Genomic DNA, 20,378 nt, shown 5'->3' with positions numbered 1-20,378 from the left:
CAGAAACAATGAATTTGTAAAGAGTGGGCTATAGAACTAGGTTTTAGCGAAATTGACAATGGTTAATATTAGACTATACAACAATTGAACACAAGTGAAGCCTGTTAATATCCATAGATCCTTGGTCTGAGGAGATGAGATGAATGTATGTTGGTCCCTATTCGAAGATTACGGTTGTTTGTACTGTTCCTCTGTTCTCCTTCCTTTTTTCTGTCCACTTTCCTCATGGAGACTCCCTTTCTTATATAGTCTTCTTGAAACTATCGTGGTCTTACACTTGTTGATCATCTGAACCCTTACTTGAGTGCTTGTCCCATCGGACACCCCCTTTCAGCCTTCTATGAGTTATGGTAGCCAAGACAGCATTGTTCACAGGTCCTCTCCACATTAATGCGGTCAAAAAAGTAGCTGCAATGCATTTAATGCGGCAGCAGCAGCCTCTCCTTGGACACCTTACGTTTCCTTCTTTCCTACGGGTCTGTGGGTCTCATCCCTGCTACTAATGTCCGTTGGGGTGAGTCATTCTAATAGACAGAGTACATGTTTGAGCCATAATCATCTTGTCCTAGGAGGCATTTCTCCTCGGACCGCCCTTTAAATGTCTCTCTATCCACGAGAGGTGGGCTGGGAGCCTTTTTGGCACCCACTTCCTCTCCTCGGACATGGCTGATCTTCCCGTATGGGGCCCAAGACCCATTATATGATTTGGAACCTTTGCCCCTACAATGCTAATTATAGAAAATATGATATGTCAAGTTTTAATAGAACACCCTCAAAAAAAAAAAAAAAAAGTTTTAATAGAAGGTTTAATTACTATTTTGGTTTTATATAGATTAATTATAGATTATAAATTACTTGTCAAGACTCAAGAGCCATTAGCTCAATTGACACTAGTTATTTGCAACTGAAACGTACATTATTTAAACCTCATATTTTTAATTGTAAATATTGAATTATATTTTATTTTTAAATAAATATAAATTACTCATTATTTAATTCTTTAGTTGTTATTAGAGTGTGGAAATCAAAATGATACTTTATTAACTACGAGGGTTTCGATATGCACATAATAACTATATAATAATAATCATATAGTATAATATGATATTAATGTGACTATTTGGGGTTCATTAATCAACTCTCTCCTAAAAGCATTGCAATGAGCAACTTTCAGATGATCTGCAAATGAAGTTCTCTTTAGTCATTACATTTTTTTTAAAAAAAAAAGCAAGTTGTCATTATATTTTAAACTTTCAAACACGTAATTTTGCCCCCGAAGGCTTTGTCTAAAAGCCACGGGAAATTAATGTTTTTGCTTTGAATAGAACTTTTTTTAAAAAAAAAAAAAAGCAAGTTGTCATTATATTTTAAACTTTCAAACACGTAATTTTGCCCCCGAAGGCTTTGTCTAAAAGCCACGGGAAATTAATGTTTTTGCTTTGAATAGAACTTTTTTTTTTTTTTGAGAAAACGTTCTATTCAAAGCAAAAACATTAATTTCCCGTGGCTTTGAATAGAACTAATAATAATATGCTCGTGAAGTTTCAAAGCATAATTTTGTCGGCTTTGTACTTTTCTGCGTGTTCTCTTATCCCGCTTTTATGGAAAAACTTCTTTCAGGGAATTTCTTTGTCAATATTTGAATGCTGATCCCTACCTGGATTGGAAAATAGCAAATTAGCAAATTAGCAATGACTTTACTTCATTTGGTTAATCAAAAACAATATATGTACTTAAAAAATTTTCAATATAACTTCTTATATAATTTCGTTCCTTTTCTTAAATCGTGTGCTATATATATATATATATATATATATGATATATCATTGATTACTTCCTATTTTTCAACTTCAAAATTTGTTGTCAACACCTAACTCGAAGACGTGACAATATTATTGATAATATATATAAATAAATTCAATCGAGTTTCTTATCTGACTGGAATTATTAATTTGGACATCCTTGGTTATTACTACTTATGATAATGAATTATTACTAACGATGCTATTATTACAATTCTATTATTACAGCCATAAAGGTATGTATATCTAAGAGTTAGGTCCTTTTAGATATATACCACTATAAGTTTCTTTAAAAAACTTTATCCCCTCTCCCTATATGTATGTTAAAAATACTTAAACAGCGTTTGGATAACGCATTTCCAACGTCTGCGTTTTTTTTTTTTTTTTTCCTCCTGCACGCATTTCAGCTTTAGGAGACAAGTGCACTGTGCACGCACTATTGAGCACTGTTCACACACTATTCACAGGACCCACAATCACTTTATTCAGAAAAAAATAAAATAAAAATAGATCTTACGGTACTATTCACATATTTAAAAATTATTTTGTTACAGTATTTTCAGTTTTCAATTTTCAGTTTTCAGCAAAAATAAGCGGTATTCAAACAGACCCTTAGTACTCTCAAAAGAAAAAACAATGGGTTAATCCCATATTAGAAAATGAGTGTGAGTTTAAGAGGTTTAAAACTTGTACTATGTATTCAAGAGTTAGGCATTTTTAGATATACACCACTATAAATTTCTTTAAAAAACCTTCTCCCATTTTCCTGTGTGTATTAAAAATACTTAGTATTCTTAAAAAAAAAAAAAAAAAAGTATGTATATAAAGATTTACAAGGGCATTATTGGCTCCATATTGTGTTTATGTTTGGACGAAGAATTTGAAATATTATTAGAAGTCTTAAAATTAAAATACTTTAATTAATTTTAAAAAATTCTTAGAATTTTGAAAATGAAATGATTTATTTGATGGGATTTTTAAACCTATTAGGATAGTTTATTTAGATAAATACATCTAAAATTCATAATAGAATATATTGTTAATGGTTTTTTATTGTGGTTATATCTGACTTGTACCATTACACATGTGTTGTAATGGTACACTCTTGCTTTCAGATAAGGCTTATAAAGCATAAGTGGAGTGCATCTTTCTTCGATGTGGGAGCAAGTCTAAAACACTGCTCATGTCGCTTACAAAGAACAAAACCGTGTGGGTCCTTCGGTCCCAAAACGGACAAAATGCTTACGGGCTTGGAACAAATCCTCCCCCACACTGCCAATCCAGCATGTGCAAATGAAGGATATAAATGCCCCCTTACCAAGACACCTTTGGAGGTATGCATCCCTGAACAAACACTTTACTCACTCATTTTTAACTATTTTACTGACTTAATCTTTGGAGTGCTCATCGATCATCACCACTCCAACGATGGTGTCATGCTCTTCATGTGTATGGATCCTAAATTTCCGACCCTCATGAGAGCTTCCCTCCATCATTCATCAACTTACAAATAACCCCACACCCAGATTATCCCAACTACGTACACAGTATACGAGCCTTGGATTTGTAAGAAATTACTTGTTAAGACAAATTGAGTCATGATCAGAGGTTAAACCCATTGTTCCGGCCATAATGGAACGGAATTGACATTTTTTTGTACAATCAATTGTCATTCATGCTCACAATAATTATTATTTTGAGCATGAGCAACAATTGCCTAGTGATATAGGGTCCAAGAGCTAAGGCCTAAGAGTAGCACATGGGATTCTCACTCCAATTGACCCTCTGATTGTACATTACTAAAGTTGAATGCATGGACAAATGACTAAATGAGCAACCATTCCTAAACCCATGGGCCATATTTGACCTTAATCATCCTTTGTCTTCTTTGGTGATTTATTTGACCTAGATCTTTCTTCCTATAAAAACCATACCCTACCCCACCTGAGAAAAACTCAGGTCACCGGTGGCAACACGCTTGTAGCAAAACTTTGACCGTGAACCAATGCCCATGTGACTTTTGTAATGTACGAAACTTCAACGATGATAGCGGTATTACGTGGGGTCCGAGCATTGCGGCTTAAAGAGCTCTCTCTCTCTCTCTCTGTGACATGTTATCACAGACGTTGAAGTTGAATTCTTCCATATTTGGTTTAAAATACATAAACTAATGAATATAATATAAGTACTAATATTTCATAAAATGCAATTGGATTGGGCTGTTGACCTTTTGTGTCTGTGTTGGATTGTAAAGCTGTGAGTTTGAACATTTTTGCTTTTTCTTTCTAAACGGAGTCAAATACTTCGTGCTGTCTATATAAGAAGAGGAGGAAATTGAGACCCAGAAAATCAAGTTTGAAGAAAAAACATAAGAGGATAAAGAGCTATACATGGAGGCTGCTAAGGAGAGATCTAGTCATGGAGGTGGAGTTAACGAGGAGAAAAGAAATGAATCTAGTGCTCATGAAGAAGGATGTAAAGAAAAGAATACTGTAATCAAGGTGAAGCCTCCTTCTTCTTCTTCTTCTTCTTCTTCTTCTTCATCTTTTCATGTTTCTTGGAATATCTAATTATCGATTTGATTTTAGATATTTTTGGCTCAAACACTCTTATGAGAATCTATTTGAAGTTTTCTATCTCTGTGTGTGTGTGTTTTTTTTCTCTCTAATTTTTTCAATCCAATATTAGTAAGATTTTTCAAAGTTGAAAGCCATCACTTTTGGTCTGCAAAGAGAAAATTATTCTCTTATATAAATTGTTCATGAACCTTACACATAGTTTGATTTCCCAAACAAGTTCAAATTTGTGTTTAAACCTTAATCTATAAGAAGAAACTCCTGAGTTCTTTTATGGTATCAAGATTTTTCTAAAGAATAATCAGCAACCACAACTTTATGGGTGAAATAATAATCAGTTAATTCATATATCTAGTCTTTTATATTTTATGTTGATCATGAGCTTTTTGATCTCTTATATTTGTGAAAATTAACAGTTTAAAGGTCATGATTGTTTCTTTCATGAAATCCTGTCATGCATACTCCAACCCGTGATAACTTTTTCTAAAAATAAAAAATCGATTATTATTTTTGATGGGCTCCTTTTAATGTAATTCAAATTGGAAATAGAAGACCACGCATGCCATGAAAATCATATGAAGCTAGCTACACCTATAAACAAAAGGGTAGCTGAAGCAAGAAGGAATACAGAAGTTTTCTATAAAATCAAAGCATAAATCAACTTTTTACTCTTTAGCTTATTATTCCAATTTTATCGTAAGTAAAGGTTGAATTTGTGTTTCTTACCCAAAAAAAAAAGAAAAAAAAAAAGAGTGAAATAATTTCAAATAACAATTTCCTGGTTTCTCAAAAAAAAAAAAAAATCCTTGAATCATCAATGCATGGTCGGTCCTATATCTCTAATAAAGAGACACAAACCATCAGTCAACTTCTATAGATGTTTTTCGTGGGACTGAAAAGAAAATTAAGGTGAAACCAAATTGCCAATAATAGTGAGAACTCAAAGATATTGATTGGACCGCCACAATTATATCTTGCCAATTAGTCACCCTAATTGACTTACTGTTCTTCTCAAAAAAAAAAAAAAATGACTTACTATCTTTTTAACGGTTTATGCTTAGTCTAAACTTTTGATTAGTAAGAATTTGACCATGACCATGTGCGACACATGATTACTTTTCGACCTTAATTTCCTCCCCATGACCACAAATTTGTACTGGTTTTTCCTCAATTATTATCCTGCCATACATGCGCTGATCGTCATGTGTTAAATCTTATCAGTAGCTGGACTACTTATCATTTACATATCTCTGTGTAGATGTAGGCCTATAATTTCAATTATATGTATTCTAATTCACCTACATGTATAATTGCTTCGTATGGGTTTGTTCTAACTATGATAATTCAGCAGGTGCCACCCATGGGAGGATCCTTGAAGGAACCTGACTCAACATCTTCTACAAGCCGAAAGGAACAGGTTAATTAAAATTCATCATCTTATACACACACGCACATACATTGATGACTATATGAATGTGTATACATATGCTTAAAAATTATAAACACATGTTATAATTTGTGTTTGGCAGTGCATGCTAACTCAAAGTAACAATGCAACTGATATAGTTAATCTTCCATATGTAACATATAAAATGATTCAATTGGGTTTACTTCAATTTGAGAATCAGTTTGGCTTTGGTGTTTAAATATGTTTCACATAGCTAGGATCCTCACAAAAAATAGACTTTCATTTCAAATCTTATGTCATGCAAGTGAAACCTAATCAAATCCTATATAGCATTCCACTATCTTCAAAGTTTAATAACAAATTTTATAGTTTTTTCTCTCTCCATGAGAAGGTGGGTGTAAGGTGGATATATAACATCTTTCTCACATGGAGTGGGTTTCACACTTGTGAGGTTTATCCCCATGTGAAAGGGATGTAATGTATACTGGTTACAAAATATAAAAATTCCTCCATGATAATATGATCAATAATAAATGATCAGTTTCTAATTATATGTGGATGTATGTAGGATGATCAGCTTCAATCTGCTAGAGCAGAAATGGGTGAGGTAAGGGAAGAAAATCAAAGGCTAAAGAAGTATTTAGATCGAATGATGAAGGATTACCAGACCCTTGAAATGAAATTCCGTGACATTGTTCAACAAGAAGGGAGAAAATCTATGGATACAGCTAACAATCATCAAGAAATTGAAGAACCCGAGTTTGTTTCCCTTAGGCTTGGAAGAACCTTAAGTGATACAAAAAAGGAAGAAAAGATTAATGTGGTATCTACCCAATGGAAAGAAGATGAGGAAACTAAGGAAGGCCTAAGTCTTGGACTGGACTACAAATTGGAATTGTCTAAATCAATAGAAAATCAAAGTCCTGTTAATAGTTCTGAAGAAGTAAAGGAAGAAGCTAGAGAGACTTGGGCACCTAGTAAAGCTCTCAAGAGAAGTGGAGATGATGAAGCTCCGCAACAAAATCCTGTGAAGAAAGCTAGGGTTTGTGTGAGGGCCAGATGTGATACCCCAACTGTAAGTATCTAATCATGCACCTCATGGACATCTTTGGAAAAGGATCCCCTCCCATTGATCTTGAACTTCTTTCTAATTTTTATTTAGATGTAAAAGATGCGACATTTAAAACATTGAATCCTTCAATTCTCTCCCATTTTTAGTCAGAAGTAAGACATATGAAATTTATTTGATTTTTTAAAAAAAAAAAAAAAAAAAAACCACATCTAAATTAAAATTTGAGAGAATTGAAGGATTCAATGGGAGGGAATTTTATCCTAATATTTTATACATTAAGTTTTTTGTCTTAAGCAGTAATGCTTTAATCTAAGTTTTATTGATACATTAATGTAAAAAATATGTTATAGCCAAGATAAAAAGTCCCAACTTATACAGTGGATTCCAATTAACTCAACTGAAAAAATCTCTTATCAAATAAAAGATATAGAGAATTCAAACCCAACTGCACCATAAACCAATTAATATCCTAACTTAATGATAAATAATAATTATCATAGAACAAATGTTATAAGTTAAAATTTTATCGTATGTATAATAATAATAAATAACTGACTTATATGAAGTTTGGGAGAGGTGACTAGTATTAAAAGCTATATCTATATTACTCATTGAGACCAAATAACATTTTATTTTATTTTATATATAGATGAATGATGGATGCCAATGGAGGAAATATGGACAAAAGATTGCAAAAGGAAACCCATGCCCTCGAGCATATTATCGATGCACAGTTGCACCATCATGCCCAGTAAGAAAACAGGTACGTCATAATTTGTCATCACCATTTAAATTGGTACATGCATTATTATTAATTCATTCCAACTAAAATTGAAGAACTTTTAGTATTAAATTAAATGATTAAATTCACAATTTCTTAAAAATTTAAGTTAAGAAATAGTACATTTAATATAACAACTATAAACAATTTTATTTCATCTTATTAATGGACTTCAAAAGCCATTACATTGATAATTATTTTTAAAAATTTAGCACTCCCTTTAACAATTAGCTTGTTTGCAATTTCAGGTGCAAAGATGTGCCCAAGATATGACCATCTTGATCACCACCTACGAAGGAACACACAACCATCCACTTTCTATGTCAGCCACTGCTATGGCTTCCACCACTTCAGCCGCGGCTTCAATGCTTTTGTCCGGCTCATCATCAAGCTCCCAATTACCTGGCCATAACTCATTAGCTACCAGTGGCTTAAACTATTATCTATCAGATGATATAAAATCAAAGCAATTCTACTTACCCAATAATTCTTCTTTCTCATCATCTGTACCTTCATGCCCAACAATCACTCTTGATCTCACTTCTGCTCCATCCTCTTCTTCTTCAACTCATTTTAATAGGCTTTCTTCAAACTACCCTCCAAGATATTCTTCCACAAGTCTCAACTTTAGTTCTTCTGAGTCCAATGCAGTGTCTTGGGCCAATGGGTTCCTTAGCTATGGCAGCACTCAACCCTACTACAATAGGAACCAAATTGGAAACTTGCCTATTGGAAGACAAATAGAAAACAATATATATCAGTCCTACATGCAAAAGACCAACCCAACTCCTCCTCAACACTCTCAACAAGAGAATAGTGCCATTGCTGCTGCAACCAAAGCAATCACAGCTGACCCAAGTTTCCAATCTGCTTTAGTAGCTGCACTCTCTTCAATCATGGGCACTGGAGGTACTGCGGCAAGTGGTGGTGCCCAAGGAAATCATGGTGGAGGAGATAATAATTTTGGCCAGAAATCACGATGGGGTAGTGAGCTATTTGAAGCGCCTTCTACCACCTTCCCGGCATCTCCGCCTAAAGGACACGATTGTGCATCAAGCTTCTTAAACGAAACGCAATCAACGACAAATTCACAACCCGCAAGTTTGATGTTTCTACCACCTTCATTGCCGTTATCTACTTCCAAGAGTGCATCTGCATCTCCTAGTGACAATAGAGACCATTCAAATTAATGGGTTTTGAATTATACTCAATTAGAATGTTGTTTATTTTGTCTTAGTTGGCCTGTAATGATGTATGATAAAGAAATTTGTTCATGAAGATGGCGACAGCAAGCAAGGGAATTTGAATAAGTTTTTTCCTTATTTTCCTAACAGATATTTATGTTTTGGGGACAATATTATGATGATTCAGCAAGCATGTGAATACATATTTTACAGATAGTGGATAAAGCTTACCTCACATAAATATTGGAAAAAGTATTCTTTCTTTGACCTAATATATGGTTTTACTCTTTCTCTCATTGCAATTGCGTTCACGACAACAACACTGTATTCTGTATATTTCTTATATTCATATCCAAAGGATGAATAACTGTTCATTTGTCTAAATGTGAAATAGAACGCCTACTAAACCCTACTTACTATTATGGTTTATTCAACATTAATTGTTATATATATATATATATATATATATATATTTTAAATATAGTTCATACACCAATTAGAAGGGGTTCCTTGAAGTGTTTTTGGAGATTACACAAGCAACGTCGTTGACAGGAATATGTATGATGACATTCTAAGACCTCATGATAATGTTAAATAGCTCTAGTTGAGTAACAATGTAACATATTAATTAATAAGCATTTTTGTATGGTTTACCAGTGAAGAAGATGACAATTGAGACTCGAGACTTAACTCATTGATATTTTTTGGATTTTTTTGTTGATCTTTTCGTCCACTTGACATCTTTGACAGCTCTTTTTCAGCTTGAACATGTGACAGAAACTTTATAGTATATATGTTTTTCACATTGTTTTCTAGTGCGACTTAATTGGGTTTGTCTTGTCTTCCATCTTATCTAGTCCCAATTCTAGTGTACGCAGATTTTCACTCATCCTAATTTGATCAACTACGTGTACGCACGTGTTGTATATATCTTATGCTATAAGAGATAACGACCACTTAAGTTTCTTCAACTTGTAAATCTTTAGATTTCAATGAGTGATGGTGATGAACCCCCTAATCACTTTCTCCCATCAAATTTGAAGTGGAAAAGTATTGCTGGCCTTGCAATACTTTACACCCTATTTTGTAACTGGTCAAAAATTCAAGTTTGAGGGTGAAAAAAAAGTAGTTATTTTGAGTTAATAATCTTGCAACCTCGCATTCAAAAGACCAAAGGTTCTTGATTACTAATCTTTCCATATAATTTTCCTTTTGTTATGTTGTAACTAGGACCCAAAGATAGGAGTGGTAATGGGCCGGGTTCGGGCCGAGTATTTTCATACTTGAACCTGTCCCGCGGGTCCGAACTCGACCCGTTTAATAAATAGGTTTTTATGTGGGATCCAAATCCGCCTCGTGGGCACCAAATTTGGGCCCAATTTGTGGCCCAACCAAAAAAAAAATTGAATTGAAGCCCAAATTCATTTTTGTCTAGATTCAAGCCCTATGACATGCAGATTCAAGCCTAGATAACATGGAGCAAATGCCAAATCAGTCCAAATCATAGGCTATTAATCATAAATCAATAAATCACCTGTCAATTATAAATCTATAAATTAATAAACCATAACTAATATCATAAATCAATACAAATCACCTCTTAATTATAAATCAATAAATCATAACTAATATCATAAATCAATATAAATCACCTGTTAATTATAAATCTATAAATCATAGCTAAGATTATAAATCAATAAATCACCTAGCTAAAATAACCATTTAATCATAAATCAATAAATCATAGCTAAAATCACCTACTAAACATAAAATTAAAATAAATCCAACAAGTCCAAGAAATTAAAAAGCTACAAAATAAATCCCCCAAGTGACAAGTTTAGAATAATTACAAACCAACAAATTAATCCAAGAAGTCTAAGAAATTAAAAAGGCTACTAAATTAATACAAAAAATCTAATCCTCCACAGCTGTGACACAACTCTCATCCTCTTCATTAGGCTTCCCATCATCAAGAATTGATTGTACAATCTCCAAGCATAGTTGAAGAACCTACAACAATAATGAATTAAAAAAATGGAATAAACTTCATCAAATTATAACTAGCAAATATAAAAATATAATTTTGATTTTATAAATACAAATTAGTCAATTGCTAACCGTTAATTTTATTCCATAACCAATTCTGAGCACACATTATTACCTCTATAGTCTTGGGATGAAGCCTACTACAGTGTGGACTTAACAGTCTCCCACTAGTGCTAAAGGCAGATTTTGAAGTAACAATTGTGACAGGAATGGCTAAAATATCTCTTGCAATCCTTTGTAAAGTATGATACTTGAGACCATTACTTTTCCACCATGCCAAAATATCAAAGTCTTCACTCCTCTTCAACACTCCCTCATCAATGAAATGATCAAATTTCATTCTAACACTTCCATGTTTCTTTGAACTACTTGAACTATTGTTCACAAACAAATCAAAAGATGACATTGCCCCACTCAACCTAAATTTCATTTGTATCACATGATTTGAAGTACTTGCAGACATATGAGAACTTCCTTCATTATCTACAGGGGACTCATTTACGTCTCCATACTCATTAAGCAAATCATAACAAAGATTCTTAATTTTTTCAATCTCCAGATCAGAATTATCACCATATATGTTAGGATAATAAAACTCCAATAACTCCATTTTATATCTTGGATCCAAGATAGCAGCAACAGTCATAACAACATTAACATTAGCCCAATAAGAAGTAAATTTAGCAAGCATGCTTTTTGTCATCGTACTTATCATCTCATTTGAAAACAAACTCCATTCATTTACTGCAATTTTCAACTCACACACCAAAGTAAAATACATAATAGTTGTGAGGTACTAACGACCAAAGAAAAACTCAATCACACTATGAAACAACTCTAACCTCCCACAAATATTTTTGGCTACCTCACAATAATAATTACGTGACAAACAAGTATAAGATACTTCACGTTTAGTCAAACGAGAGAAAACATCTTTATAAATCAATATAGTAGAAAGCATTAAGTAAGTTGAATTCCAACGTGTCTTACAATCTAAGACCAACTCTTTGGTGCATTGAACATGCAATTGGTGTGCATTTTCATCAAATTTCTGCCTCCTTTTTGGTGATCCAGTCCAATAAATCACACTATCACGAATCCTTTTAATACCATCACTAATAAGAGATAATCCATCTTGCACAATCAAATTCAAAATATATGCAGCACACACCTCATATGCAACATAGAGCCACTCATCATAAGAGAACTAGTATCAAGCTTATTCAAGAGAAGTATTATCATGGTATCATTAGTACTACAATTATCAACAATTATTGTGGACAACTTTCTATCAATGTTCCACTCTAAAAAACAATCAACAAAGACTTCAGCAAGGACTACTTTCGTGTGTGGAGAAGGAACATAAACAAACTTAGAAAAATAATAGGAATAATTATAACATAACTCAATAAACATTCTATTAAAATAAAGTCTAAACATTCAATTTAACATAACTCAATAAACATTCTAAACATAAAGCTTTTAATATCAATTTAACCCAATATCATAAACTCATTTCATATGGTTTAATAGATTTAACATTCATAGATTAAAAAATTACCTTAAAACCCGGTTTTGCAACGTCCAAGTTTGATCAATAAAGTGAGCGGTAATGACCATGAACCCTTTTTTTTTGTTACTTAAAGTCCATATATCAGTTGTAATTGTCATCCTACTTCCATTCTTGTCTGTTATCTTCAAAGCTTTCTCCCTCTTATTATCATAAATTTTAAGAATGTCATTCTTCAAAGTGTTTATTGAGATAAGCTTAAACAAAGGTTGAAGAGAGTTCACAAATTCTCTAAACCCAATGTGGTCAACTATTAAAAGTGAATATTCATATAGGATGACCATACAAACAAGATTATTCCTCACTTTGTTTTGATCAAATTGGTAAGCATTCAAACCCATCGTTCCATCCACCTTATTTTGTTGTCTAATTAACACTTGTTGACGCATATCTCTTATATTTTTAAACTTTAACCGTGGACATCTTGCTAAATGATTACGCAAATGGGATGTACCTTAGCTAGAGTCACCTAAGTAAAGCTTACTACAACGATGGCATTGGGCTTTAAATTTCTCATTAACTTTCTTCCTTGTAAAATGCTCCCAAACATTTGAGGTAGTCTTTCTTTTTTCTACTTGTATCCTCATCCTCATTTGTACCCTCTTGCTCTCCCTCTTCCCCTGTCCCTTGACTCCCTTCTTGTTCCTCTACCTCTAAGTCCTCTCCCACTAAGTCCATCATTGGGGATTTCGGACTCCCAATTGGTTCAAAAGTTTGGGAGTTAGAAATTCTATCAATCAAAACAAATATTCACAAATTCATTATTACACGTACTCATTGATTAATGGGCACAAATTCATAATTACACAGATTCACAAATTCTATCAACTCAATGATAATTAAACATGATTAACTACAAATTCAAACACTTACTCATTGTTTAATGGGCATAAAGGTGATAGTGATCCTGAGGGTGGGCTGCTAGAAGGCGATAATGGTGAGGGTGATCGTGAAAATGGCAAAGGAGACTGCATAGCCGGCAAGAGACAACGTCTAGTTCTCAAGGGAGAGCTGCTTGGTAAGGGAGAACCAGATTTGTTTGTGTCTTCTATCTCCGTTTTAGGCACTGCATTCACAACAAACACAAAAAACAATAAACAATTTCTTCCATTAAACAATTACACTTTCTTTGAAAAACATTTTCCCATAAAATTTATTTTTCCATTAAACTACACTCAATTATTCACTCATCAAAAATGAAATGTCCTACTCACTTTTTTATAGCTAACATAACAAGGCTTTAACAGTTTAACATATATTGACAAACCAAACCATATACCCAAAATTTAGCATCACACAACTTCCCTTTCTTGTAAATAAAGGAGCTAAAAAAACATTGCGCACTAAATGAATTCAAGCACCCTATAGAATTACGTAGAATTTCTCACAGCTCTCATAGTTGTAAATCATTTCATGCATGAAAAGGCTTTGCTAGGCAACAGAACTCATTAATAAATTTCACACTAATTAGATAATTTAGTTGGGATTTGAAGCTGAAATTCTAAAGTTGAAACAAGAGTAGAATGAATTTTTTTGTGGAGTAGAATCTACATGTGAAGTGAAGAGGACTGGGCGACTGGGTTTGTGTAAGCCAAAGAAAAAGAATTTTGTTTGAGTTGTTGGAACTTAAAAAGGAAAGAGAGTTTCAACTTTCAACTTGTAAAGGTAAAAAAAATAAAAGGTTTGGGAAGAAGCTAATGAAGCTTCCAAAGGAAGCCAATGCTGAAAAAAATGGAGAAAGAGACCTGTCATGTATTAACCTACAATAACTAGAAGTAGCACAAAATGGTTGAAGTCCATAGTTTTGAGTTTTCTTAAGTAGAGAAAACAAAAGAAAAAAAAAACATTTTATGAAATACTTAAGAAAAAAAATTTAAAGAGAAGTAGAGAACAGATCGGCGATGACAACTGGGGACGGCAGTGAAACCTTGGACCAGTGGTGAATGCTTGGGCTGGCAATGAGATCAAGAGTGAGTGAGAGCTTGGACCGGTGGTGCAAAGAGCTTAGACCGACGGTGAGAGGCAAAGAGAGCTTGGGCCGGCAATGCTTGAGAGTGAGTGAGACGGAGGTCGTGTGACTATGTAAGGTGTGAGGGTGAGGTGTGAGTGAGGCTGTTGTGATTATGAGTGTGCTTCTGTGAGGGTGAGGCGTGAGTGTGCTTCTGTAAGAGTGAGGCGTGAGCTAAAATAAAGGTTAGGGTTTGTTTATAGCTATGTATATATATGAGGGGTTTTTAGTAATTACAGAGTAACTGAGTCGGGTTCTAGTCCGGGTCCAGGTTCAAGCTGGGTTTTTGATAAAACTCGAACCCACTTCATTTTTTTTTAACCCATACCCAACCTTATTCCTTCTCGGTTTAGTAAAACCCGACCCATTAGGGTCGAGCCGGGCTGGGCTGAGTACCCACAAGTTGGGCAGAAATTACCATCCCTACCCGAAGTAAGGTCACTTATTTGCTCTTAATTGACTTTAACTATTTTTTATTTTCAAGGCATAACTCAGTATTTATAATACTAGGAGAGCCTTAGATGCTCTACATTTACTAAACTTTGTTTTTTTTACTTGCATGATATGAGGTCTTGTCTTTTGTCTTTTTGTTTGATAGAATATGTGAACCAGTGGAATATTGCATAGTGGAATGATACACCACACTACATAATGAAATGCATATAGTAAAATGTACAAAATGCATTATGATGTACATAGTGAGATGTATTATTTTGTAGGATGCATTATGATGCATTATATATATTGGTACCAAGAGGGATATCCAAACATTTTTGGTACCAAGTTATGGTTCTCATAATGGTGACCCTGCAAGGGTTGTTGGGACTAGAATCCAATTAAGATTTAATGGCTAAAATTGTCATCTTATGATGTAGAACAAACTGTCATGGCCTTTCTAGACTCTCACGCACGCTTGAAATCATCGCACAAGACAAAAAGGCACTAGTAGAAATCATGGGCCTCGGAGTCGGAATTGCATGAAATTTGGCAAGCTAAAGGGAAACTGCTTTCTAAGCAATAATTGTCACTTTGCCACAAGGGAACCCCTGAAATTGGCAAATTCCTCTGTTTAAGCCTCGAAAACTGCGATTTTATCGTTTATAGTAATTTTTGTTTTCTTAATAACTTTTTACTAAAAAATCAGAATAAGTTCGTAATTGTTTTGGGGCGACCCTTAAGGTCAGTAATTTACGATTTTGCATTTAACGCAATTTTACCATTTTTGGTTAATTTTGGTATTTTGTCACATAATCACGTAATTAGTGTGAATTAGGATTTCAAATGTTTCCTAATCGTCCTAGGGTTTTACTTTCTCGGTATTTATATGTTTTGTAGCCATTAAAGACAAGAGAGATTATTATCAATAAAATTGCAGAGTTTTTCTCAAACTTTTCTCTGCTGTATTCCAGTTTATCACCTTGTGGATTCAAGGAACCCCTCGTGGATTCGAGATATACTATCCAGAAACTAGTAGTTTAGTTTCTGTCTATCAGAAAGAGCATCATGTAGAAAGCATCATTTGTGCTTTCTTCAAGCTTCCATGACATCAGTTTGTATCAGAACCTTGACATACTCTGGTCTGATGGCTAACGGGTGAGACGGTGACCACCACAACAATGACAGCGATGATGACGTCAACAACCCAATCCTCACTAGGATTGAGTTCTACAAGTTTCGTGAAGAGACTCAACAATTTCATGAAAATAATCAACAGTTTCGTGAATAGACCTAACAAGAACTGCATGGGATTCAGGAAGCGCTCGCTACCCTTCTTGCCCAAAACCCTAATCGTGATGACAAAGAGCGACGTGATAACCAAGCGCATAACCCTCCCTATCATGGTCCCAATCAGAATAGGTAGTAAGACTATAACAATGAGAATAGTGAGGATGAAGAGTAGTATGCAGAAGGAGTCCTTGGGAATCATCATGGTCCTGCGAGGGATAATGGTCGAGATTATTAGGAGTAAAGGGACTATCATATAAAGGTAGATTTACCATCTTTTAATGGTAATGTCTCCATTGAAGAGTATCTGGATTGAGTCAGTGAGGTTGAGAAGTTTTTTTATTATACGGATACTCTTGATGACAAGCAGGTGTGTTTAGTGGTATACAAATTGAAGGGTGGAGCAGATGCTTGGTGGGATCATGTTCAGTTAAACCGTACCCGTGAGAGAAAGCTTTAGATACGATCATGGAGGAGGATGAACAGGCTAATGGTAGAACGGTTTTTATTGCCAGATTACCAGCAGGTGTTGTTCAAGCAATACTAGGATTGTAGGCAGAGTACCTGGACAGTTAATGAGTACATGGAGGAGTTTGATTGGTTGGCAAATCGCAATGATCTAGAAGAGACTAAAGATCAATGAATATCCAGATTTGTACACGGGCTGCGGGTGTCCATCCGAGATCAGGTATCCTTACAAACTCTATATGCTTTAAATAAGGCCGTAACCCTAGCTAAGAAAATAGAATATCAGTCTCTTAGGGTAGGTATGAAGTTTTCCAATTGCATTTTAGAGTCATCCAATTCCACAATCAGTAAAGGAAAACAACCCGTATTTATACCACGATCACAACCCGTGGTTAAGGAGAATAGTGGTGTCAACCAGTCCAAGGTAGCGGTAGCAGGATTTACAGTACAACTAACAACTAACAACCAACAGCAAACACCAATCCCTATGCTAAGCCATCTAAGAATAAGTGTTATAGGTGTGGAGAACAAGGGCATCGATCTAGTACTTGCCCTAAGTGAGCCGCAATGAATCTAGTAGTAACAAAAGAGGGCAAGACAGAGGATGAACAGAAGGGTGAAGAAGAGTATAATGATGCTAATCCATATAAATATGATCCCAATAAGGTCCAAGAAGATGAGGAAGGCATGCCATTAGGGAGTTCTTTAGTGATTCAGAGGTTGTTGCTCACACCAAGGGTGGATTATAGTGATCAGCAAAATGAGATCTTTTGAACATGTTGCACTATCAGTAAGAGGGTTTGTGATTTGATCATTGACATTGACAGTGTAGAGAATATTGCGTCATTAAGTAAAGATACTTCCTTGTTGCCATCAAAATTTTTGGATTCAAGAACTGCCATTCATTCTTAATAGCTCGTGTTCATTTGGAGAAGGATCACATTAATTAAGCTTTAAACCTATACTAAAACCCAAACCAAACATGCACTGACCTTGACCCATATTCATCAATGTCACATTTAAAGATGGTAAAAGGACTCATGTTAGACTCAATACACCAAATGTTTAACCAAAAAAATGACTAAACTTACAAAATAGTCTCAATATTGCCACTATTCATCTACAAAAAAATTAATATTAATTTATCTCTCGCTCTACCACTCTCTTTCTTTCATTCTTGTAGAGCTCTTTCCTCAAAAACTAATGGAGAGAGATAAAGATTAAAAAATAAATAGAAATGTGATAGAGTATTAAGGTTATGTAGTTCTCTATGAATAGTATCTAAGCTAAAGTAGTAAAAGTGTGCCTTTTAGACCAAATTGAACTAAAATTTCCTTAAGACTGATGTAAATGCTCTAAAACTATAAAATGGATCTTACTATTATCAGAATTCAATTACATCTATAGAAATATATGAATGGATGAGCAATAGCAAATTATGTTGCCCAATTTTCCTTTTGTTGAGGCAAAAGGAGTTGCAGCCCAATTTTCATATGAATAGAAATCTTCTATTCTACTTTTTGTATTCTATTTTATACTCCACCAATTATATTACATATGCCATGTGTATGATTTTATTTTTCATTTTAGACTTCAGTTATTTTATAATAAAAAAAAGGTTAAATAAATACATAATAAGTTGTGATTTATGAAACATAAAATGGAATACAAAAATAGGACTACAATTTTGTATTCAGGATATACATTAATAATGGAAAACATCATATGGAAAATGTATTTCAATGGAGTAACATATAGTTAAGATAGTACCAACAATGCGACAAAATATGGGGTTTGCATTTTGGGCCATGAGGTTGCAGTTAACCTTGGGCAACCTATAGGCTATAATCTATATAGCAATTTTGTTGTGCACATTGAGTCATTGACTTATTGACAGGAAAGATACAAATCGATTTGTTGAAGCTCAGTGCTTTTTATCGTATGGATTCGACTTTCGAGACAGTATAAAGGTTTAATTTTTTTTTTTTTTTTTGAGGAAACAATAATACTTATTAAAACACACAAACACGAAAGTAGTATATAAGGTTTTTTAAATAGGCTTATAATATATTACATAACCAAAGTACCACTACAAAAGAGCCTAACATTTATAATAGTAGCCTGAGGTTATAAGGACTGAAACTCTATAGAGGTCGAACATTGATACTTCTTGGATGGTCGAAAATCAAAGAAATATTTATCTTTCGCAGGGCACTTAATTGACAAAGTTATGCATCTCATTTATTTCTTCCACTCATGCTCAACATGCCATCCACATACTTTTATTGATAGGGCTGCACTTTAGCTAGATAAGTTGGTATTAGTAATTCGTATAGAGATGAGAGAGTTTGGAATGAAGAAACAAGGGCTGCAAATGAAATGTCGGGCTCGACTTGGAAAATAAATTTTTTTATGTTCCTTTATATAGCAATCAAACCAAACTAAAGTTTAAATTAAGATTGATTGTTAAATGAGCCAAGTTCAACTGTAATAATATGTTCATGAACAACTCACAAATATGAGCCTTAATTTAATATATAGGTATGTATAAAATAAATAAATAACCCATTTTGTATTATAAATTATATATAATTCTTAATAATACAAGGATGATAAAAATAATATTTATATGTTTATGAATGAATTTTATTCTAATTGATCAACTAAAATAATATAATTTCAATTATAATTTAATTTTTAACTTTTAACATAGCTATTTGAAGGAGTAAAATTTTTTATTCATGGTATTTAATATATATATATATATATATATATATATATATATATATATTTGTTAAATTCAATAGTTATAATAAGAAAATTTGAACTTTAAACATCTTTATTAGAAATACTTAAATGTGCTAAATGAGATCCAAGGTTCTTGGTCGTGGTATTTATTATTTATAAGAGAGAATAAGTTAATTTAATAATTTGCAACAAGCTCTCATTTGAACAAAAAATAAAAAATAAAACTAGACATATAATTTAGTTTTTTTTTTTTTTTTCTCTCTCTCTCTCTTATGAACTAAACTTTGGTTCGTATTTAGAATAAAATTAAATAAAAATCATAAATTTTAATACTCTTTTTTTTAGGCAGAAAATTTTAATAATCCATTTAGTCAAATCATATACTTATATAATAAAAATTAGGTTTAGACGTTGTGGTTGCGCCAAGTGGCGACACCAAATTGTAAAAATTTTCTTAGATTTTACAAAGAAAAAAAAATATAAGTTTTCTTCAACTATAATTTCTAAGTGGATAAAAATCTTAATTTGATTAAAGTTGAATTACACTTGTTATATTTCTAAGTGGATAAAAATACAGCAACGTAGTGTTTAATTTGTTTTTTTTTTCTTTAGTTTATTTTGTTTAAAGTGGCTGCATCAAATTGCAGAAAATTTATCAAATTTCTGTTTAAAAAATTAAATTTTGTTATTTGGTGGCATATAACTACTATACCTAAGAGACCTAATTAGTATGAATAGCAAAAACTAAATTAACAAGCTATATCTTTTCTAATTTAACATAATGGACTTTTTTTTTCCATATCAACTTTTATTATTTATTTATTTATACTATATCAACTTCTTGAGATGAGAAGTTCTATATCTTTTTGATTTTATGGACTTTTTTTAGGATATATATATAATTTAATGTCATTAACGTCATGGACTCATTTTTTTTTCTTTTTTTTTCCATATGAACTTCTTGATATGAGAAGTTCTATATCCTTTTTG

The 20,378-nt window shown here is 33.2% G+C and overlaps 1 protein-coding gene across 2 annotated transcripts; it reads left to right on the top strand.

Annotated features, from left to right (window-relative positions):
• Positions 1–4,027: 4,027 nt before the first annotated feature.
• Positions 4,028–9,058, top strand: LOC126702366 (WRKY transcription factor 72A-like). Of its 2 annotated transcripts, none has more exons than XM_050401058.1 (5): positions 4,028–4,303; positions 5,727–5,795; positions 6,355–6,861; positions 7,508–7,621; positions 7,888–9,058. In XM_050401058.1, the coding sequence occupies exons 1-5, from the start codon at positions 4,193–4,195 to the stop codon at positions 8,827–8,829; spliced, it is 1,743 nt and encodes a 580-aa protein (XP_050257015.1). In that variant the 5' UTR covers positions 4,028–4,192; the 3' UTR covers positions 8,830–9,058. The 2 variants fall into 2 exon arrangements, with proteins under 2 accessions (XP_050257015.1, XP_050257016.1); XM_050401059.1 differs by having other exon boundaries at positions 4,030–4,303; positions 5,730–5,795.
• The last annotated feature ends 11,320 nt before the right edge of the window (positions 9,059–20,378 follow it).

Source organism: Quercus robur, chromosome 10, assembly GCF_932294415.1.
Source record: "Quercus robur chromosome 10, dhQueRobu3.1, whole genome shotgun sequence".
Taxonomy (NCBI): domain Eukaryota; kingdom Viridiplantae; phylum Streptophyta; class Magnoliopsida; order Fagales; family Fagaceae; genus Quercus; species Quercus robur.
Note: the sequence above shows the minus strand (reverse complement) of the source record. Positions and strands in the feature narration are given on the sequence as shown.

What these genes read in the sequence shown, in the direction of transcription:
- LOC126702366 (XM_050401058.1), top strand. Translation starts at nt 4,193, where the DNA reads ATGGAGGCTGCTAAGGAGAGATCTAGTCATGGAGGTGGAGTTAACGAG. An exon ending in AAAAGAATACTGTAATCAAG is followed by an intron (nt 4,304 to 5,726) that starts GTGAAGCCTCCT and finishes ATGATAATTCAG; the next exon opens with CAGGTGCCACCCATGGGAGG. An exon ending in CCAGATGTGATACCCCAACT is followed by an intron (nt 6,862 to 7,507) that starts GTAAGTATCTAA and finishes TTTTATATATAG; the next exon opens with ATGAATGATGGATGCCAATG.